Source organism: Mytilus galloprovincialis, chromosome 11 (genome assembly GCF_965363235.1).
Source record: "Mytilus galloprovincialis chromosome 11, xbMytGall1.hap1.1, whole genome shotgun sequence".
Classification (NCBI taxonomy): Eukaryota; Metazoa; Mollusca; class Bivalvia; order Mytilida; family Mytilidae; genus Mytilus; species Mytilus galloprovincialis.
This window is the reverse complement of record NC_134848.1, coordinates 1,978,197-2,005,363: the sequence shown is the minus strand read 5'-3', so window position 1 is coordinate 2,005,363 and position 27,167 is coordinate 1,978,197. Positions and strand designations below refer to the sequence as shown.

Here is a 27,167-nt window from a genome sequence, read left to right as displayed (position 1 = left end):
TAAAAAAACCAGGTAACAATAAATTGCGTCACACGTAAATAAACAATTACACGTGCGAGAACATAAGTGTGCTAATTCATGCATTTCCATATAAGGTAATGTTGCTGACCTGAGTAATGATAACATCAAAATTTCTTTTTGACTTTTTTTTAAAGTCATGTGTGTTATGAAGGTAGATGTCACAGTTGTTATGTGGTAATTCATTTTTGCTGTGTGTGTTAATGTTTATTTTTTTACATGATCCTGTTTGTGTTTCAGATTTGCAAATATCATTTTCATTATTAATTAAAAATGTACTTTCAATAAATTTTAGGGAGGAAACTTGATGGTTCGTGGCATTCCCTCTTAATTAGAAAATAATATATTATAAATATTCAATCAGAATCACAATTCAGAGCTGTTTTAAGCTTAAATGTTGTGTCCATACTTGTTCAACTGTTCAGGGTTCGACCTACATTGTATACAGGAAAAACCAGTTTGCTGTCACTTGACAGCCTCTTGTTCTTATTGTTGAAGGCCGTACCGATGCCTATAATTGCTTACATCCACTTCATTTGAACTTAAGTGGATAGTTGTCTCATTGGTAATCATATCTCCTTATTTTAATAAATATACAATGATTTCATTTTCTTTTACAGGATATAATGGCAAGTTGGGATAAGGTAAGTTTTTCTTCTTAAAAGTCATTGTCATGTGACCTATGTCATGTGTCCCATGTTGTCTATAAACTGTACATAAAGATACAGGTGTGTAGTATTCTCAGAGTCAGTCAGTGTCAAGTGACCTATAAAATGTATGTCATGTGATCTATGTTGTCTACAAACTGTACATAAAGATACAGGTGTGCAGTATTCTCAGAGTCAGTCAGTGTCATGTGACCTATGTCATGTGACTTATGTTGTCTATAAAATGTACATAAAGATACGATACAGGCGTGCAGTATTCTCAGAGTCAGTCATGGTCATGTGACCTATGTCATGTGACTTATGTTGTCTATAAAATGTACATTAAGATACAGGTGTGTAATATTCTCAGAGTCAGTCAGTGTCATGTGAAAAGTAAAATCACAAAAATACTGAACTCAGAGGAAAATCAATTTGGAAAGTCCATAATCACATGGCAAAATCAAAAAACAAAACGCATCAAAAACGAATGGACAAGAACTGTCATATTCCTGACTTGGTACAGGCATTTTCAAATGTAGAAAATGGTGGATTAAACCTGGTTCTATAGCGCTAACCCTCTCACTTTAATAACAGTCTCATCAAATTCCGTTACATTTACATGATGCGACTTATGTCATATGACCTATGTTATAAAGATACAGGCGTGCAGTTTTCTCAGGGGGAGAACAGGAGAAATCAAACTGACTACAGTAAACAGAATTTCAATATACAAAATTCCAGGAGACAAAAAAAAAGAAACGTTAGATATTGTAGGACAAGTTGAAGAGAATCTGACAACGCCATAGAAAAAAATGAAAAACAATCAAAATTCAAAGGTCTACATTAGTCATTTCAGGGCCTTTTATAGCTGACTTATGCCATATGGGCTTTGATCATTGTTGAAGGCTGTACAGTGACCTAAAGTTGTTATTTTCTGTGTCATTTGGTATATTTTGTAGAATTGTCCCTTTGGCAATCATACCACATCTTCTTTTTATATTCAAAACATTACATAGAAAACTAAAGACAGAGCAACACAAACCTCAACAAAAACTTAGGCTGATCTCAAAACTGATGCATAATACAATTGTCTACAGACTTTTCTAAAAAAAAAACTCTGAAATTATACGTAACAATTTCACTCCTTCTTGGTAGACACTGTTTTTGGTATAAACTTTTGAAACTGTAAAAATGTAGCTTGTTAAATTCAATTATTACATTTATAATACATTTGTATGTTCTAGAGGAAAATGTAAAAGCTTTGTTTTGCTTACAGAAACTTCTTACAGCTGCATATGAGGGGAATATAAAAGAGGTAGAATTATGTGTAAAGAATGGAGCTAGTTTGGAATGGAGAGGAGGTGTAAGTAAAGTAAAATGTTTAACACATTTACAGATATTTATTATATAGTACACATAATGTGGATCAGTTAAACACTGTCCTTGATAGTGTTCAGTGATTCAGTGTACATTCTATTTATTGCAAATACTCTTGTCTTCAAAATATTAAGAAACATAGTATTATGATATATTGTGATTAACTTTATTACACTGATGAATACCACTCCAGTTTGTATGTCAAAGAGTTTGCTGTCTGGTACTTCCTTACTGTATACAACTGAAATATTGTGATTTACTTTATTACACTGATGAATACCACTCCAGTTTGTATGTCTAAAGGTTGCTGTCTGATACTTCCTTACTGTATACAACTGAAATATTATGATTTACTTTATTACACTGATAAATACCACTCCAGTTTGTATACAAAAAAAATTACTTTGGTTCCAAAAAAATCTTGCATGACCATGACTTGAGACATGACGCCTGATCATACAACTTTCATTGACCACTCCTGTTCTAAACATGCCATGTGACACCTGATTCTACAACATTCATTAACCACTCTTGTACTGAACATGACATATGACACCTGATTATACAACATACATTTACCACTCCTCAACTGAACATGACATGTGACACCTGGTTATACAACATACATTTACTTTTCCTGTACTGAACATGACATGTGGCACCTGATCATACAACACTCATTTACCACTCCTGTACTGAACATGACATGTGACACCTGATCATACAACTTTCATTTACCTCTCCTGTACTGAAAATGACATGTAACACCAGACCATACCACATACATTTACCTCTTCTGTACTGAACATGACATGTGTCAACTGATCATACAACATTCATTTACCACTTCAGTACTTAACATGACATGTGACACCTGATCGTACATCATTCATTTACCACTCCTATACTGAACATGACATGTGACACCTGATCATACAACATTCATTTACCACTCCTATACTGAACATGACATGTGACACCTGATCATACAACATACATTTCCCACTCCTGTACTCAACATGACATGTAACAGCTGATTATACAACATTCATTAACCACTCTTCTACTGAACATGACATGTGACAGCAGTTCATACAACATTCATTTACCACTCCTGTATTCAACATGACATGTGACACCTGATTATACAACATTCATTAACCACTCCTGTCCTGAACATGACAAGTGACACCTGATCATACAACCTGCATTTACCACTCCTGTACTGAACATGACCTGTGACACCTGATTATACACCATGTATTTACCACTCCTGTACTGAACATGACATGTAACACCTGATCATACAACCAGCATTTACCAATCCTGTACTGAACATGACATGTGACACCTGATCATACAACATTCATTAACCACTCCTGTACTGAACATGGAATGTAACACCTGATTATACAATATTCATTTACCACTCCAGTACTAAACATGACATGTGACACCTGATCATACAACATGCATTACCACTCCTGTACTGAACATGACATGTGACACCTGATCATACATACAACATTCATTTACCACTCTTGTACTAAACATGACATGTGACCCCTGATTATGCAACATACATTTACCAGTCCTGTACTGAACATGACATGTGACACCTGGTTATATAACATACATTTACCACTCCTGTACAGAACATGACATGTTACAGCAGATCATACAACATTCATTTACCACTCCTGTATTAAACATGACATGTGACACCTGATTATACAACATTCATTTACAGCTCTTGTACTGAACATGACATGTGACACCTGGTTATACAACATTCATTTACCACTCCTGTACTGAACATGACATGTGACACCTGATTATACAACATTCATTTACCACTCCTGTACTGAACATGCCATGTGACACTGGATCATACAACATTCATTTTCCACTCTTGTACTGAACATGACATGTGACACCTGATTATACAACAAACATTTACCACTCCAGTACTAAACATGACATGTGACACCTGATTATACAACATACATTTCCCACTCCTGTACTCAACATGACATGTGACACCTGGTTATACAACATATATTTACCACTGCTGTACTGAACATGCCATGTGACACTTGATCATACAACATTCATTTTCCACTCTTGTACTGAACATGACATGTGACACCTGATTATACAACATTCATTTACCACTCCTGTACTGATAAATAAAATTGAGAATGGAAATGGGGAATGTGTCAAAGAGACAACAACCCGACCAAATAAAAAACAACAACAGCAGAGGGTCACCAACAGGTCTTCAATGTAGCGAGAAATTCCCGCACCCGGAGGCGTCCTTCAGCTGGCCCCTAAACAAATATATACTAGTCCAGTGATAATAAACGCCATACTAATTTCCAAATTGTACACATTTACCACTCCTGTACTGAACATGCCATGTGACACTGGATCATACAACATTCATTTTCCACTCTTGTACAGAACATGACATGTGACACCTGATTATACAACATTCATTTACCACTCCTGTACTGAACATGTCATGTGACACTGGATCATACAACATTCATTTTCCACTCTTGTACTGAACATGACATGTGACACCTGATTATACAACATTCATTTACCACTCTTGTACTGAACATGACATGTGACACCTGATTATACAACAAACATTTACCACTCCTGTACTGAACATGACATGTGACACCTGATTATACAACATTCATTTACCACTCTTCTACTGAACATGACATGTGACACCTGATTATACAACATTCATTTACCACTCCTGTACTGAACATGACATGTGACACCTGGTTATACAACAAACATTTACCACTCCTTTACTGAACATGACATGTGACACCTGATTATACAACATTCATTTACCACTCTTTTACTAAACATGACATGTGACACCTGATTATACAACATTCATTTTCCACTCTTGTACTGAACATGACATGTGACACCTGATTATACAACATTCATTTACCACTCCTGTACTGAACATGACATGTGACACCTGATTATACAACATTCATTTACCACTCTTCTACTGAACATGACATGTGACACCTGATTATACAACATTCATTTACCACTCTTGTTCTGAACATGACATTTGACACCTGATCATACAACTTTCATTTACCACTCTTGTACTGAACATGACATGTGACACCTGATCATACAACATTCATTTACCACTCCTGTACTGAACATGACATGTGACACCTACATAATGTCACTCTTAAACTCAACACCAACATGTGACATAACAATGACACTCTTATACTCAACACCAACATGTGACATAGCAATGACACTCTTATACTCAACACCAACATGTGACATAGCAATGACACTCTTATTCTCAACACTCACATGTGACATAGCAATGACACTCTTATACTCAACACCAATATGTGACATATCAATGACATTCTTATACTCAACACCAACATGTGACATAGCAATGACACTCTTATACTCAACACCAACATGTGACATAACAATGACACTCTTATACTCAACACCAACATGTGACATAGCAATGACACTCTTATACTCAACACCAACATGTGACATAGCAATGACACTCTTATACTCAACACCAACATGTGACACAGCAATGACCCTCTTATACTCAACACCAACATGTGACATAGCAATGACACTCTTATACTCAACACCAACATGTGACATATCAATGACACTCTTATACTCAACACCAACATGTGACATAGCAATGACACTATTATACTCAACACCAACATGTGACATCAATGACACTCTTATACTCAACAACATGTGACATAGCAATGACACTCTTATACTCAACACCAACATGTGACATAGCAATGACACTCTTATACTCAACACCAACATGTGACATAACAATGACACTCTTACAATCAACACCAACATGTGACATAGCAATGACATTATTACACTCATCACAAACAAGTTACAGATCACACTTATAGGCAATGCAAACTTGAAAAAAATAAACATTGCTTATTGCAGTTCTTTACTTATACTCACCACAAACATACACCATTGCTATATTACCCTTATACTCACCACAAACATACACCATTGCTATATTACTCTATACTCACCACAAACATACACCATTGCTATATTACCCTTATACTCACCACAAACATACACCATTGCTATATTACCCTTAAACTCACCACAAACATACACCATTGCTATATTACCCTGATACTCACCACAAACATACACCATTGCTATATTACCCTTATACTCACCACAAACATACACCATTGCTATATTACCCTTATACTCACCACAAACATACACCATTGCTATATTACCCTGATACTCACCACAAACATACACCATTGCTATATTACCCTTATACTCACCACAAACATACACCATTGCTATATTACCCTTATACACAACAACTCATATGATATGAAGCAGCTGGTAGACACCCAACATTTTACACGGAAATACCACTAAATATTTCCTAAGCTTTGATCATTATTTTGAAAAGACACAAAATACTGTTAATCAGACAGGTTTAATGGACAACAAATATTTGTTAGAATTATATAAAGTGGGGTCTCATTTTATTCGTAACACAGAACTGAATCAGATAGTAAAGGTTTTATTTTGTTTCTTGACAAAAAATTATTTTGTAAACATCTGATTTTAATGAGAAGTTAAAGAGAACGAGTTGTGTTAACATCTTTAGTCAGATAATGTTAATTCTTCAGATTTAATGTAAAACATCTTTTAAAAATAACAAATACTTGACAGAATTATATAAAGTGGGGTCTTATTTTTCTTGTCTCTTCGTACTGAATCAGAAAATATAAATTGTTTTAATGTTTCTTGAAATTTTTTTTTTTTAACCTGACAGTTCTGATGGAAGTTCTGACATCTCACAATAAAACATGTTGTTTATTTACATAAACATAAATAAAAGTGTGACTGGTCATTTTATTCAGTTTTGACCACTGATTCATGTGATATATATTTTGTTTATATTTATTACACAACATTGTCCAGTTTATGACACAAGTTTTGATGTCTGTTATATGTTGATATTACAGTTGGGACAGACACCATTAATGTTGGCGGCTGGGGGAGGACACCTGGAGGTGGTGACTTTCCTAGTCACTCACGGAAGTCAGTTAGAAGCTACATCCACCGTGGTAATGATAGATATAATCACCTTACTCTGACCAAACATCACTTTATACAGAATCTACACAAAATTCTACAGTTTAATGTAAAATAGCTTTTAAAAATAACAAAGACTTGACAGAATTATATAAAGTGGGGTCTTATTTTTCTTGTCTCTTCGTACTGAATCAGAAAATGTTACTCGTTTTAATGTTTCTTGAAATTTTTTTTTTTTTAAACTTTTGATCATTCTTCGTAATCATTGTTAATCAGACAGATTTAATGGACAACAAATATTTGACAGAATTATATTAAGTGAGGCCTCATTTTAATTGTCTTGTCCAGCTGAGTCCATTGATATAAATATTGTTTATGTTTCTAGAAAAAAAGTTTTTTTTAACCTGACAGTTCTGATGGAAGTTCTGACATCTCACAATAAAACATGTTGTTTATTTGTTGTTTATGTAAAATATAAATACAAGTGTGACTGGTCATTTTATTCAGTTTTGACCACTGATTCATGTGATATATATTTTGTTTATATTTATTACACAACATTGTCCAGTTTATGACACAAGTTTTGATGTCTGTTATATGTTGATATTACAGGGAGGACTGACACCATTAATGTGGGCGGCTGAGTACGGACACCTGGAGGTGGTGACTTTCCTAGTCACTCACGGAAGTCAGTTAGAAGCCACATCCCAGGTAATGATAGATATAATCACCTTACTCTGACAAAACATCACTTTATACAAAATCTACAAACAATCATGTGGTTAATCAGACAGGTTTAATGGACAACAAATATTTGTTAGAATTATATAAAGTGGGGTCTCATTTTATTCGTAACACAGAACTGAATCAGATAGTAAAGGTTTTATTTTGTTTCTTGACAAAAAATTATTTTATAAACATTTGATTTTAATGAGAAGTTGAAGAGAACAAGTTGTGTTCACATCTTTAGTCAGATAATGTTAATTCTACAGATTTAATGTAAAACATCTTTTAAAAATAACAAATACTTGACAGAATTATATAAAGTAGGGTCTTATTTTTCTTGTCTCTTCGTACTGAATCAGAAAATATTACTCGTTTTAATGTTTCTTGAATTTTTTTTTTTTTAAACTTTTGATCATTCTTCTTAATCATTGTTAATTGGACAGGTTTAATGGACAACAAATACTTGATAGAATTATATAAAGTGGGGTCTCATTTTAATTGTCTTGTCCAGCTGAGTCCATTGATATAGATAGTGTTTGTGTTTCTAGATAAAAGTTTTTTTTTAACCTGACAGTTCTGATGGAAGTTCTGACATCTCACAATAAAACATGTTGTTTATTTGTTGTTTATGTAGAATATAAGTAAAAGTGTGACTGGTCATTTTATTCAGTTTTGATCACTGATTTATGTGATATATATTTTGTTTATATTTATTACACAACATTGTCCAGTTTATGACACAAGTTTTGATGTCTGTTATATGTTGATATTACAGGGAGGAAGGACACCATTAATGTTGGCGGCTGGGGGAGGACACCTGAAGGTGGTGACTTTCCTAGTCAGTCACGGAAGTCAGTTAGAAGCCACATCCACGGTAATGATAGATTTAATCACCTTACTCTGACTTAACACCACTTTATACAGAATCTACACAAAATCATGTTGTTAATCAGACAAGTTTAATGGACAACAAATATTTGATAGAATTATATAAAGTGGGGTCTCATTTTATTCGTAACACAGAACGGAATCAGATAGTTAAGGTTTAATTTTGTTTCTTGACGAAAAATTATTTTATAAACATCTGATTTTAATGAGAAGTTGATGAGAACAAGTTGTGTTAACTTCTTTAGTTAGATAATGTTAATTCTACAGATCTAATGTAAAACATCTTTTAAAAATAACAAATACTGGACAGAATTATTTAAAGTGGGGTCTCATTTTTCTTGTCTTTTCGTACTGAATCAGAAAATATTACTCGTTTTAACGTTTCTTAAAAAAAGTTTTTTTTTTTAAGGGGGTTCACGGGTCTAAATCATTTATATAGGATTTCTCTATATTTTTCTATAAATGAACTTTATCTTATAGTTTATAGAAAATTAAAATAAAAAAGTGGGGTCACCGTTCATTTGCGCTCACAATCTGCCTTCGAAAGAAGCATACATTTTTGTAAAGGTGGTTGAAGTAATAGGAGAAATATAGGTAATATCGAAATAAAAAAAGAAATTTATTACAGAAATCGCTCAAATTTTACAATAATTTAGTTTAAGTACAGCTTATATGGAAATTATATTAAAAAATATATGTCACCGATGAGTTAAAAAAGATATTTCAATTTTAAAGCCAAAAAAGGTCATTTTTCCACCAAAGGGAGATAATTTGGAACTTTTTCAATGATGTACACATTTTAAATGTCATCTGGGGCCAACACGAATTGATTGTTTTGAATGATTTTTGTACCATAAGATAAAGTAACAACTACAAAAGGTAATAAATAAAATTTGCGGTGAAAAACAAATGTTTAATTTTTTCTGAAATTTTTATACCCTCGAGCCTCCTTAACTTTGATCATTCTACTGAATCAACATAAACATGATAAACTCATGTTTTTTATCATACATGTTAAATGGACAACAAATACTTGTGAGACTTATATAAAGTGAGGCTTGCTATTATTTGACTTGTTACACTTATATAATTAAGAGTTTACTATTTTTTTACCTGTTTTGTTTCACTGAATCAGAAAATATACATTGAATTTATATATCTTAATCTACCATTTAATAGTTTATACACAAATATAATAGGATATTTTCTCATCCAATGTATTATATTTCTTACATTCAGTAAATTGTTTGACTCCTCTCATGATTTTGTTATCACACACCATTAACATGTTTATATTATTCTATTATTATAGATTGGACAAACAGCTTTACATCATGCTGCTCGGTATGGAAGGATTGAGACAACAAAATGGTTTATAGGTCAAGGATGCAGTCCTTGGGTGAAATCATTTGTGGTAACATTCAGTTTTATTCTTATTTGATAGATAGATATTTTATTCTAAATACAAGTCAACAGAGAAAGTACAATTACAATATAAATACAACTACCATAGTTGAGGATAAACAGCTGCAGATAAAATATAATAAAGTACAACTTTTAAGTTTATGATGAAATACCTGTATAATAAACAGGTTAAACTAAATATGAAGAAATCAGTTTGTGCTTAACTTTTACATGGAGGGACAAACCTTTTTATTAATACACTTAATGGATCAACACAGTTTTCTAAAGAAGGCTCATGGGTATAAGATTTTCAGAATTTTTTTGTTTTTTTCATTAAATTCAAATTTCATTTATTACCTTAAGTAGTTATTACTTTATCATTATGGTACAAGAATCATTCCAAAAAATCAATTGGTGTTGGCCTCAGGTGACTTTTAAACTGTAGATATCATTGGAAAAGCTCCAAATTATCTCCCTTTTGTGCAAAAATGCCATTTTTGGCATTAAAATTAAAATATCTTTTTTAACTCATCGGTGACCTAAGGCAGATTGTGATCGTAAACAAATGATTCAGACACGCGAGCCCCCTTTAAACTGATTGTTTTTTGTCGAGCTTGCGACTTTAATCTCAGAAAGCTTGGCAAAGGGGTAGTGATCAAGCAGGGCGGCGGTGTTAGCTAACTTCTTAAAAGCTTTATATTTTAGAAGGTGGTAGACCTGAATGCTTCATATTTTGTATATGGATGCCTCATTTTACGAAGTTTCCGCCAGTCACATTTCCAATGTCCTTGACCTCATTTTCATGGTTCAGTGACTACTTGAAAAAAACTTTTTTTTGTAATGTTAAATTCTCTTTTATAAGTTATAGTATAACTATATTTGGTATGTGCGTACCTTGCAAGGTCCTCATGCCCGTCAGACAGTTTTCACTTGACCATGACCTCATTTCATGAATCAGTGAACATTCAACAAGGTTAAGTTTTGGTGGTCAAGTCCATATCTCAGATACTATTGGAAGGACTGTAAGGTGTACATGTCCAACTGGCAGGTGTCATCTGACTTTGACCTCATTTTCATGGTTCAGTGGTTATAGTTAAGTGTTTGTGTTTTGGTCTGTTTTCCCTATACTGTATGCAATAGGTCTACTATATATGGTGTATGGAATGATTGTAAAGTGTACATGTCTAGCTGGCAGGTGTCAACTGACCTTGACCACATTTTCATGGTTGAATGGTCAAATATAAAAAAGAAAATGTGGTATGATTGCCAATGAAACAACTGTCCACAAGAGACCAAAATAACACAGACATTAACCGTACGGCCTTCAACAATGAGCAAAACCCATACTGCGTAGTCAGCTATAAAAGGCTCCGATAAGACAATGTAAAACAACTCAAACGAGAAAACTTACTGCCTTATTTATATAAAAAATGAACGAAAAGTTAAGTTTTTGAGTTTTGGTCTTTGTTTCTAATACTACATAATGTATATACAAAAGGTCAACTATATTTGGTATATGGAAATATTTTATGATCAATATGTCAGTCGCGTAGGTTTTATTTGACCTTGACCTCATTTTCAGGGTTCATTGTTCAGTGTTAAGTTTTTGGGTTATGGTCTGTTTTTCTTAAACTATAAGCAATAGGTCAACTATATTTTTTGTATGAAAGAAAAAACCCTACACCAATCCTAAACTACTGACACAACTACCATCTCATCATACTCCAACAACACACCCTACATCAATCATAAACTACTGACACAACTACCATCTCATCATACTCTACCAACACACCCTACATCAATCCTAAACTACTGACACAACAACATATCATCATACTCTACAAACACACCCTAGCCTACACCAATCAAATAATACTGACACAACTACCACCTCATCATACTCCACCAACAAATTCTACATCAATCATATTCTACTGACACAACTACCATCTCATCATAATCTACCAACACACCCTATATCAATCCTAAACTACTGACACAACTACCATCAAATCATACTCTACCAACACACCCTACATCAGTCATACACTACTGACATAACTACCATCTAATCACATTCCACAAACACACTCTACATCAATCATATACTACTGACACAACTACCATATCATCATACTCCACAAACACACCTTACACCAATCGTACACTACTGGCAACTACCATCTTATCATACTCCACAAACCCACCTAACACCAATCCTACACTACTGATACAACTACCATCTCATCATAATCAGCCAACACACTTAACACCAATCATTCACTACTGACACAACTACCATCTCATCATACATCACAAACACACCTCACACAAATCCTACACCACTGACACAACTACCATCTCATCATACATCACCAACACACCTAACCCCAATCCTACACTACTAACACAACTACCATCTCATCATACTCTGCCAATACATTTGACACCAATTTTACACTACTGACACAACTACCATCTCAACTTACATCACCAACACACCTAACCCCAATCCTACATTACTAACACAACTACCATCTCATCATACTCTGCCAACACATTTAACACCAATCCTACACTACTGACACAACTACCATCTCATCATAGCACAAAGACACCTTGTACCAATCATACACTACTGACACAACTACCATCTCATCATACTCCACCAACACACCTAACACCAATCATACACTAATGACACAACTACCATCTCATCATACTCCACCAACACATCTAACACCAATCATACACTACTGACACAACTACCATCTCATCATACTCCACCAACACACCTAACACCAATCATACACTACTGACACAACTACCATCTCATCATATTCCACCAACACACCTAACACCAATCATACACTACTGACACAACTACAATCTCATCTTACTCCACCAACACACCTAACACCAATCCTACATTTCTGACACAACTATCATCTCATCATACTTCACCAACACAACTACCATCTCATCATATTCCACCAACACACCTACCATCTCATCATATTCCACCAACACCTAATACCAATCATACATTACTGACACAACTACAATCTCATCATACTCCAACAACACACCTAACACCAATCCTACATTTCTGACACAACTACCATCTCATCATACTGCACCAATCCACTTAACACCAATCATACACTACTGACACAACTACCATCTCATCATACTCCACCAACACACCTAACACCAATCCTAAACTACTGACACAACTACCATCTCATCATACTCCACTGACACACCTAACACCAATCCTACATTACTGACACAACTACCATCTCATCATACTTCACCAATACACCTAACACCAATCATACACTACTGACACAACTACCATCTCATTATAATCAACCGACACACCTAACACCAATCCTACATTACTGACACAGCTACCATCTCATCATACTCCACCAACACACCTCACACAAATCCTACATTACTGACACAACTACCATCTCATCATAATCTAACAACACACCCTATATCAATTCTTAACTACTGACACAACTTCCATCTCATAATACTCTACCAACACACCCTACATCAATCATATACTACTGACACAACTACCATCTCATCATACTCTACCAACACACCCTACATCACTCATATACTACTGACACAATTACCATCTCATCATACTCTACCAACACACCTAACACCAATCCTACACTACTGACACAACTACCATCTCGTCACACTCCACCAACTCACCTAACACCAATCCTACACTACTGATACAACTACCATCTCATCATACTCTACCAACACACCTAACACCAACCATACACTACTGACACAACAACCATCTCATCATACTCCATCAACACACTCTACATCAATCATATACTACTGACACAGCTTCCATCTGATCATATTCCACCAACACACCCTACACCAATCCTACACTACTGACACAACTACCATCTCATCATACTCCACCAACACACCCCTACACCAATCCTAAACTACTGACACAACTACCATCTCATCATACCCCACCAACACACCCTACATCAACCCTAAACTACTGACACAACTACCATCTCATCATACTTTACCAAAACACCCTACATCAATCCTAAACTTCTGACACAACTACCATCTCATCATACTCTACCAACACACCCTACATCAATCATATACTACTGACACAACTACCATCTCATCATACTCTACCAACACACCCTACATCAATCATATGCTACTGACACAACTACCATCTCATCATACTCCACCAACACACCCTACATCAATCATATACTACTGACACAACTATCATCTCATCATACCCTACTAACACACCTAACACCAATCCTACATTACTGACACAACTACCATCTCATCATACTCCACCAACACACCTAACACCAATCCTACATTACTGACACCAATAATACACTACCAGCTCATCAACCATCTAATTATACTCCAATTACACATGTAATTGTATCAGTAGTGTAGGATTGGTGGTAGGTGTGTCAGTAGCATATGATGTAGTAAATTTTAATCCTGGTACTTTTGATAACTAACTCCAATAATACACTACCAGCTCATCAACCATCTAATTATACTCCAATTACACATCTAACTCCAAAAATACACTACCAGCACATCAACCATCTCATCATACTCGACCAACACACCCTACACCAATCCTAAACTACTGACACAACTACACTCATCATACTCTACCAAAACACCCTACATCAACCCTAAACTACTGACACAACTACCATCTCATCATACTCCACCAACACACCCTACATCAACCCAAAACTACTGACACAACTACCATCTCATCATACTCTACCAACACACCCTACATCAATCATATGCTACTGACACAACTACCATCTCATCATACTCCACCAACACATCCTACATCAATCATATACTACTGACACAACTTCCATCTCATCATACTCTACCAACACACCCTACACAAATCCTAAACTACTGACACAACAACCATCTCATCATACTCCATCAACACACTCTACATCAATCATATACTACTGACACAGCTACCATCTGATCATATTCCACCAACACACCCTACACCAATCCTACACTACTGACACAACTACCATCTCATCATACTCCACCAACACACCCCTACACCAATCCTAAACTACTGACACAACTACCATCTCATCATACTCCAACAACACACCCTACATCAACCCTAAACTACTGACACAACTACCATCTCATCATACTTTACCAAAACACCCTACATCAATCCTAAACTTCTGACACAACTACCATCTCATCATACTCTACCAACACACCCTACATCAATCATATACTACTGACACAACTACCATCTCATCATACTCTACCAACACACCCTACATCAATCATATGCTACTGACACAACTACCATCTCATCTTACTCCACCAACACACCCTACATCAATCATCTACTACTGACACAACTATCATCTCATCATACTCTACCAACACACCTAACACCAATCCTACACTACTGACACAACTTCCATCTCATCATACTCTACCAACACACCCTACACAAATCCTAAACTACTGACACAACAACCATCTCATCATACTCCATCAACACACTCTACATCAATCATATACTACTGACACAGCTACCATCTGATCATATTCCACCAACACACCCTACACCAATCCTACACTACTGACACAACTACCATCTCATCATACTCCACCAACACACCCCTACACCAATCCTAAACTACTGACACAACTACCATCCCATCATACTCCACCAACACACCCTTCATCAATCATATACTACTGACACAACTACCATCTCATCATACTCTACCAACACACCCTACATCAATCCAATTACACATCTAACTTCAAAAATACACTACCAGCAGATCAACCATCTAATCACACTCCAATTACACATCTAACTCCAAAAATACACTACCAGCAGATCAACCATCTAATCACACTCCAATTACACATCTAACTCTAAACATACACTACCAGCACATCAACCATCTCATCATACTCCACCAACACACCCTACATCAATCCTAAACTACTGACACAACTACCATCTCATCATACTCCACCAACACATCCTACATCAACCCTAAACTACTGACACAACTATCATCTCATCATACTTTACCAAAACACCCTACATCAATCCTAAACTACTGACACAACTACCATCTCATCATACTCTACCAACACACCCTACATCGATCATATACTACTGACACAACTACCATCTCATCATACTCTACCAACACACCCTACATCAATCATATGCTACTGACACAACTACCATCTGATCATACTCCACCAACACACCCTACATCAATCATATACTACTGACACAACTATCATCTCATCATACTCTACCAACACACCTTACACCAATCCTACACTACTGACACAACTACCATCTCATCATACTCTACCAACACACCCTACACCAATCCTAAACTACTGACACAATAACCATCTCATCATACTCCATCAACACACCCTACATCAATCATATACTACTGACACAGCTACCATCTGATCATACTCCACCAACACTCTCTACACCAATCCTACACTACTGACACAAGTACCATCTCATCATACTCTACCAACATACCCCTACACCAATCCTAATTTACTGACACAACTACCATCTCATCATACTCTACCAACACACCCTACACAAATCCTAAACTACTGACACAACAACCATCTCATCATACTCCATCAACACACTCTACATCAATCATATACTACTGACACAGCTACCATCTGATCATATTCCACCAATACACCCTACACCAATCCTACACTACTGACACAACTACCATCTCATCATACTCCACCAACACACCCCTACACCAATCCTAAACTACTGACACAACTACCATCCCATCATACTCCACCAACACACCCTTCATCAATCATATACTACTGACACAACTACCATCTCATCATACTCTACCAACACACCCTACATCAATCCAATTACACATCTAACTTCAAAAATACACTACCAGCAGATCAACCATCTAATCACACTCCAATTACACATCTAACTCAAAAAATACACTACCAGCAGATTAACCAACTAATCACACTCCAATTACACATCTAACTCTAAACATACACTACCAGCACATCAACCATCTCATCATACTCCACCAACACACCCTACATCAATCCTAAACTACTGACACAACTACCATCTCATCATACTCCACCAACACATCCTACATCAACCCTAAACTACTGACACAACTATCATCTCATCATACTTTACCAAAACACCCTACATCAATTCTTAACTACTGACACAACTACCATCTCATCATACTCTACCAACACACCCTACATCGATCATATACTACTGACACAACTACCATCTCATCATACTCTACCAACACACCCTACATCAATCATATGCTACTGACACAACTACCATCTGATCATACTCCACCAACACACCCTACATCAATCATATACTACTGACACAACTATCATCTCATCATACTCTACCAACACACCTTACACCAATCCTACACTACTGACACAACTACCATCTCATCATACTCTACCAACACACCCTACACCAATCCTAAACTACTGACACAATAACCATCTCATCATACTCCATCAACACAACCTACATCAATCATATACTACTGACACAGCTACCATCTGATCATACTCCACCAACACTCTCTACACCAATCCTACACTACTGACACAAGTACCATCTCGTCATACTCCACCAACATACCCCTACACCAATCCTAAACTACTGACACAACTACCATCTCATCATACTCTACCAACACACCCTACACAAATCCTAAACTACTGACACAACAACCATCTCATCATACTCCATCAACACACTCTACATCAATCATATACTACTGACACAGCTACCATCTGATCATATTCCACCAACACACCCTACACCAATCCTACACTACTGACACAACTACCATCTCATCATACTCCACCAACACACCCCTACACCAATCCTAAACTACTGACACAACTACCATCCCATCATACTCCACCAACACACCCTTCATCAATCATATACTACTGACACAACTACCATCTCATCATACTCTACCAACACACCCTACATCAATCCAATTACACATCTAACTTCAAAAATACACTACCAGCAGATCAACCATCTAATCACACTCCAATTACACATCTAACTCCAAAATACACTACCAGCAGATCAACCATCTAATCACACTCCAATTACACATCTAACTCTAAACATACACTACCAGCACATCAACCATCTCATCATACTCCAACAACACACCCTACATCAATCCTAAACTACTGACACAACTACCATCTCATCATACTCCACCAACACATCTACATCAACCCTAAACTACTGACACAACTATCATCTCATCATACTTTACCAAAACAACCTACATCAATCCTAAACTACTGACACAACTACCATCTCATCATACTCTACCAACACACCCTACATCGATCATATACTACTGACACAACTACCATCTCATCATACTCTACCAACACACCCTACATCAATCATATGCTACTGACACAACTACCATCTGATCATACTCCACCAACACACCCTACATCAATCATATCCTACTGACACAACTATCATCTCATCATACTCTACCAACACACCTTACACCAATCCTACACTACTGACACAACTACCATCTCATAATACTCTACCAACACACCCTACACCAATCCTAAACTACTGACACAATAACCATCTCATCATACTCCATCAACACATCCTACATCAATCATATACTACTGACACAGCTACCATCTGATCATACTCCACCAACACTCTCTACACCAATCCTACACTACTGACACAAGTACCATCTCATCATACTCCACCAACATACCCCTACACCAATCCTAAACTACTGACACAACTACCATCCCATCATACTCAACCAACACACCATACATCAATCATATACTACTGACACAACTACCATCTCATCATATTGTACCAACACAACCTACATCAATCCAATTACACATCTAACTCCAAAAATACACTACCAGCAGATGAACCATCTAATCACATTCCAATTACACATCTAACTCCAAAAATACACTACCAGCAGATCAACCATCTAGTCACACTCCAATTACACATCTAACTCCAAAAATACACTACCAGCACATCAACCATCTCATCATACTCCAACAACACACCCTACATCAACCCTAAACTACTGACACAACTACCATCTCATCATACTCTACCAAAACACCTTACATCAACCCTAAACTACTGACACAACTATCATCTCATCATACTTTACCAAAACACCCTACATCAACCCTAAACTACTGACACAACTACCATCTCATCATACTCCATCAACACAACCTACATCAATCATATACTACTGACACAGCTACCATCTGATCATACTCCACCAACACTCTCTACACCAATCCTACACTACTGACACAAGTACCATCTCATCATACTCCACCAACATACCCCTACACCAATCCTAAACTACTGACACAACTACCATCTCATCATACTCTACCAACACACCCTACACAAATCCTAAATTACTGACACAACAACCATCTCATCATACTCCATCAACACACTCTACATCAATCATATACTACTGACACAGCTACCATCTGATCATATTCCACCAACACACCCTACACCAATCCTACACTACTGACACAACTACCATCTCATCATACTCTACCAAAACACCTTACATCAACCCTAAACTACTGACACAACTATCATCTCATCATACTTTACCAAAACACCCTACATCAACCCTAAACTACTGACACAACTACCATCTCATCATACTCCATCAACACAACCTACATCAATCATATACTACTGACACAGCTACCATCTGATCATACTCCACCAACACTCTCTACACCAATCCTACACTACTGACACAAGTACCATCTCATCATACTCCACCAACATACCCCTACACCAATCCTAAACTACTGACACAACTACCATCTCATCATACTCTACCAACACACCCTACACAAATCCTAAACTACTGACACAACAACCATCTCATCATACTCCATCAACACACTCTACATCAATCATATACTACTGACACAGCTACCATCTGATCATATTCCACCAACACACCCTACACCAATCCTACACTACTGACACAACTACCATCTCATCATACTCCACCAACACACCCCTACACCAATCCTAAACTACTGACACAACTACCATCCCATCATACTCCACCAACACACCCTTCATCAATCATATACTACTGACACAACTACCATCTCATCATACTCTACCAAAACACCCTACATCAACCCTAAACTACTGACACAACGACCATCTCATCATACTCCACCAACACACTCTACATCAACCCTAAACTACTGACACAACTACCATCTCATCATACTTTACCAAAACACCCTACATCAATCCTAAACTACTGACACAACTACCATCTCATCATACTCTACCAACACACCCTACATCAATCATATACTACTGACACAACTACCATCTCATCATACTCTACCAACACACCCTATATCAATCCTAAACTACTGACACAACTACCATCTCATCATACTCCACCAACACACCCTACATCAATCATATACTACTGACACAGCTACCATCTGATCATACTCCACCAACACACCCTACACCAATCCTACACTACTGACACAACTACTATCTCATCATACTCCACCAACTCACCCCTACACCAATCATAAACTACTGACACAACTACCATCCCATCATACTCCACCAACACACCTTACATCAATCATATACTACTGACACAACTACCATATCATCATATTGTACCAACACAACCTACATCAATCCAATTACACATTTAACTCCAAAAATACACTACCAGCAGATGAACCATCTAATCACATTCCAATTACACATCTAACTCCAAAAATACACTACCAGCAGATCAACCATCTAATCACACTCCAATTACACATCTAACTCCAAAAATACACTACCAGCACATCAACCATCTCATCATACTCCAACAACACACCCTACATCAACCCTAAACTACTGACACAACTACCATCTCATCATACTCTACCAAAACACCTTACATCAACCCTAAACTACTGACACAACTATCATCTCATCATACTTTACCAAAACACCCTACATCAACCCTAAACTACTGACACAACTACCATCTCATCATACTCCATCAACACAACCTACATCAATCATATACTACTGACACAGCTACCATCTGATCATACTCCACCAACACTCTCTACACCAATCCTACACTACTGACACAAGTACCATCTCATCATACTCCACCAACATACCCCTACACCAATCCTAAACTACTGACACAACTACCATCTCATCATACTCTACCAACACACCCTACACAAATCCTAAACTACTGACACAACAACCATCTCATCATACTCCATCAACACACTCTACATCAATCATATACTACTGACACAGCTACCATCTGATCATATTCCACCAACACACCCTACACCAATCCTACACTACTGACACAACTACCATCTCATCATACTCCATCAACACACCCCTACACCAATCCTAAACTACTGACACAACTACCATCCCATCATACTCCACCAACACACCCTTCATCAATCATATACTACTGACACAACTACCATCTCATCATACTCTACCAAAACACCCTACATCAACCCTAAACTACTGACACAACGACCATCTCATCATACTCCACCAACACACTCTACATCAACCCTAAACTACTGACACAACTACCATCTCATCATACTTTACCAAAACACCCTACATCAATCCTAAACTACTGACACAACTACCATCTCATCATACTCCATCAACACACTCTACATCAATCATATACTACTGACACAGCTACCATCTGATCATATTCCACCAACACACCCTACACCAATCCTACACTACTGACACAACTACCATCTCATCATACTCCACCAACACACCCCTACACCAATCCTAAACTACTGACACAACTACCATCCCATCATACTCCACCAACACACCCTTCATCAATCATATACTACTGACACAACTACCATCTCATCATACTCTACCAAAACACCCTACATCAACCCTAAACTACTGACACAACGACCATCTCATCATACTCCACCAACACACTCTACATCAACCCTAAACTACTGACACAACTACCATCTCATCATACTTTACCAAAACACCCTACATCAATCCTAAACTACTGACACAACTACCATCTCATCATACTCTACCAACACACCCTACATCAATCATATACTACTGACACAACTACCATCTCATCATACTCTACCAACACACCCTATATCAATCCTAAACTACTGACACAACTACCATCTCATCATACTCCACCAACACACCCTACATCAATCATATACTACTGACACAGCTACCATCTGATCATACTCCACCAACACACCCTACACCAATCCTACACTACTGACACAACTACTATCTCATCATACTCCACCAACTCACCCCTACACCAATCATAAACTACTGACACAACTACCATCCCATCATACTCCACCAACACACCTTACATCAATCATATACTACTGACACAACTACCATATCATCATATTGTACCAACACAACCTACATCAATCCAATTACACATCTAACTCCAAAAATACACTACCAGCAGATGAACCATCTAATCACATTCCAATTACACATCTAACTCCAAAAATACACTACCAGCAGATCAACCATCTAATCACACTCCAATTACACATCTAACTCCAAAAATACACTACCAGCACATCAACCATCTCATCATACTCCAACAACACACCCTACATCAACCCTAAACTACTGACACAACTACCATCTCATCATACTCTACCAAAACACCTTACATCAACCCTAAACTACTGACACAACTATCATCTCATCATACTTTACCAAAACACCCTACATCAACCCTAAACTACTGACACAACTACCATCTCATCATACTCCATCAACACAACCTACATCAATCATATACTACTGACACAGCTACCATCTGATCATACTCCACCAACACTCTCTACACCAATCCTACACTACTGACACAAGTACCATCTCATCATACTCCACCAACATACCCCTACACCAATCCTAAACTACTGACACAACTACCATCTCATCATACTCTACCAACACACCCTACACAAATCCTAAACTACTGACACAACAACCATCTCATCATACTCCATCAACACACTCTACATCAATCATATACTACTGACACAGCTACCATCTGATCATATTCCACCAACACACCCTACACCAATCCTACACTACTGACACAACTACCATCTCATCATACTCCACCAACACACCCCTACACCAATCCTAAACTACTGACACAACTACCATCCCATCATACTCCACCAACACACCCTTCATCAATCATATACTACTGACACAACTACCATCTCATCATACTCTACCAAAACACCCTACATCAACCCTAAACTACTGACACAACGACCATCTCATCATACTCCACCAACACACTCTACATCAACCCTAAACTACTGACACAACTACCATCTCATCATACTTTACCAAAACACCCTACATCAATCCTAAACTACTGACACAACTACCATCTCATCATACTCTACCAACACACCCTACATCAATCATATACTACTGACACAACTACCATCTCATCATACTCTACCAACACACCCTATATCAATCCTAAACTACTGACACAACTACCATCTCATCATACTCCACCAACACACCCTACATCAATCATATACTACTGACACAGCTACCATCTGATCATACTCCACCAACACACCCTACACCAATCCTACACTACTGACACAACTACTATCTCATCATACTCCACCAACTCACCCCTACACCAATCATAAACTACTGACACAACTACCATCCCATCATACTCCACCAACACACCTTACATCAATCATATACTACTGACACAACTACCATATCATCATACTGTACCAACACACCTTACATCAATCCAACACTAATCCTACACCACCAGCAAATCAACCATCCAATCAAACCTTACCAGCATAGCTACCATCTAATCACATTCAACCAACATACCTTACACCAATTATACACTACTAACAAAGCTATGATCTTTGTAGTTTTGGTAGAGTATGATGAGATGGTAGTTGTGTCAGTAGTTTAGGATTGATGTAGGGTGTGTTGGTGGAGTATGATCAGATGGTTGATGTGCTGGTAGTGTATTATTGGAGTTAGATGTGTAATTGGAGTATAACAATTACAAAGTTGAAGAGCATTGAGGATCCAAAATTCCAAAAAGTTGTGCCAAATACGGCTATGGAAATCTATGCCTGGAATAAGAAAATCCTTAGTTTTTTGAAAAATTTAAACCTTTGTTAACAGGAATTTTATTAATAAATATGACCTTGTCTTATCATCTCATCATACTCCATCAACACACCCTACATCAATCATATACTTCTGACACAGCTACCATCTGATCATACTCCACCAACACACCCTACACCAATCCTACACTACTGACACAACTACCATCTCATCATACTCCACCAACACACCCCTACACCAATCCTAAACTACTGACACAACTACCATCCCATCATACTCTACCAACACACCCTTCATCAATCATATACTACTGACACAACTACCATCTCATCATACTGTACCAACACACCCTACATCAATCCAACACTAATCCTACACCACCAGTACATCAACCATCCAATCAAACCTTACCAGCATAACTACCATCTCATCACATTCAACCAACATACCTTACACCAATTATACACTACTAACAAAGCTATGATCTAATCCTACTCCAGCAACACATCATACACTACCAACACAACTACAATCTTATCATACTTTACCAACACACTTGATACCAAGCATTCACTAATTAATCAATTAGCCAATATAAAAAGTATAAAACAAGAACAGTGTTACCCACATATTTCAGCCTTTTATAATGCAAGTGTCATTTTGCTTGTAAATAGAGCACAAACAAGAAAAATGATACTCCACAGCAACATATATTACAGTTTTCTTCATGTGTCATTAATATTATGATATTGAAAAGAGCACAAACAAGAAAAGTGACACTCTGCAGTAACATATAATGTTAGCCTTTTACTTGTGTGTCATAGTGGTTGTCAATGAAGCACTTTATAGAATAATAATACTCTCATTATCCATGTGAATTGAACATATACCACGAATAATGACACTCCACAGTAACATATGTCAGCCTTTTACTCATTTGTGATATTAGTTGTCAATAAAGCACATAGTTGAATAATAATATTATTATTCATGTGAATCGAACACAAAGCACGAAAAATGACACTCTGCAGTAACATGTGTCAGCCTTTTACTCATGTGTCATAGTGGTTGTCATAAAGCAAGTACTAGATTAATAATACTCTCATTGTCAATGTGAATCGAACAAAAATCACGAATAATAACACTCCACAGTAACATTTGTAAGCTTTTTACTCATGTGTCATAGTTGTTGTCAATAAAGCACGTACTAGAATAATAACATGGACTGTCATCATCCATGTGAATCGAACAAAAATCATGACTAATGACACTCCAGATAAACATATATGTCAGCATTTTATGCAGGTGTCATACATGTAGTTGTTGTCAATAAAGCACTTACTAGAATAATATTACTGTCATTGTCAATGTGAATCAAACAAAAATCATGAATAATAACACTCCACAGTAACATTTGTAAGCTTTTTACTCATGTGTCATAGTTGTTGTAAATAAAGCACTTACTAGAATAATAATATGGACTCTCATCATCCATGTGAATCGAACAAAAAAAATGAAAAATTACACTTCAGAGTAACGTATGTCAGCCTTTTACTCGTGTGTCATAGAAGCTGTCAATAAAGCAAGTACTAGAATAATATTATTACTCTGAATTGAACACAAAATACGAATAATAAAACTCCACAGTACTACATGTCAGCCTTTTACTCATGTGCTTTTAAACTAGTGAATATAGAACAAGCAAGAATAACAGACATATGGTTTGAGCACATATATTTTAGGAGTCGCACATATGTATGAGTAAAGAAACAATCCCAGCTGTATTTTGCAGAATGTATTTTAATATAAAAGTTGTACCGGTAATATGAGATTTTTCATATGTTCCAAATATGTAGACAAAATACACAGACAAAATTAACTGTAGTTTCCAGACAGTTTGTTGAATTATCAAAAATATAACTTTATTTCTTTTAGTTTGTTTGGTTTTAATGTAATATTTTACATACTGCAATAATTTCTTTAACAGTAAAATCTCAAATATTATTCTTTGATCTCTTTATAATGACACTTCATATTTGTTGTTCGTTTAGGTTCACTGGTTTTTATGTCAAGTACAAATACGACTATTCTGCATTGTATAGATAAAATTGATGCAACAGTTACCTATTATTTATTGCATTATACATGTTATAAAGGTAACATTAGTGCAATAATTTACCTATTATTTATCGTTTTGAATTATTTACTAGGTAACATTAATGCAACAATTACCTATTAATTATCGTTTTACATTGTACATGTTGTATAGGTAAAATTAATGCTACAGTAACCTATTATATAATGTTTTACAGTTTTTTTAAATAAAAGATATATATGTGTATAATTAATGAAAGATTATTTGATTGTATTTCAGGGTAAGACTCCTTATGATCTGGTAAAAATAGAAAGCTATGATGATGAAGAGGAAAAAAGGAAGAAGGAAGAAGTGATGGACTTCCTTAAGGTAAAAAGTCTTGTTTACTTTAAAAGATATTTACAGATTATGAGAGACAAAACAG

The 27,167-nt window shown here is 36.4% G+C and overlaps 2 protein-coding genes across 2 annotated transcripts in view; both read left to right on the top strand.

Annotated features, from left to right (window-relative positions):
- LOC143051556 (uncharacterized) overlaps positions 1 to 27,167 on the top strand; it is a 194,815-nt gene that overhangs the window by 54,370 nt on the left and 113,278 nt on the right. The window lies entirely within an intron of this gene.
- The window catches only part of LOC143051542 (uncharacterized), a 241,552-nt gene that overhangs the window by 169,065 nt on the left and 45,320 nt on the right, over positions 1 to 27,167 (top strand). Inside the window, exon 3 of the mRNA XM_076224436.1 lies at positions 27,023 to 27,112. Within this exon, the coding sequence (XP_076080551.1) occupies positions 27,098 to 27,112 (15 nt within the window). The 5' untranslated portion in view covers positions 27,023 to 27,097. The remainder of the gene's footprint in view (positions 1 to 27,022; positions 27,113 to 27,167) is intronic.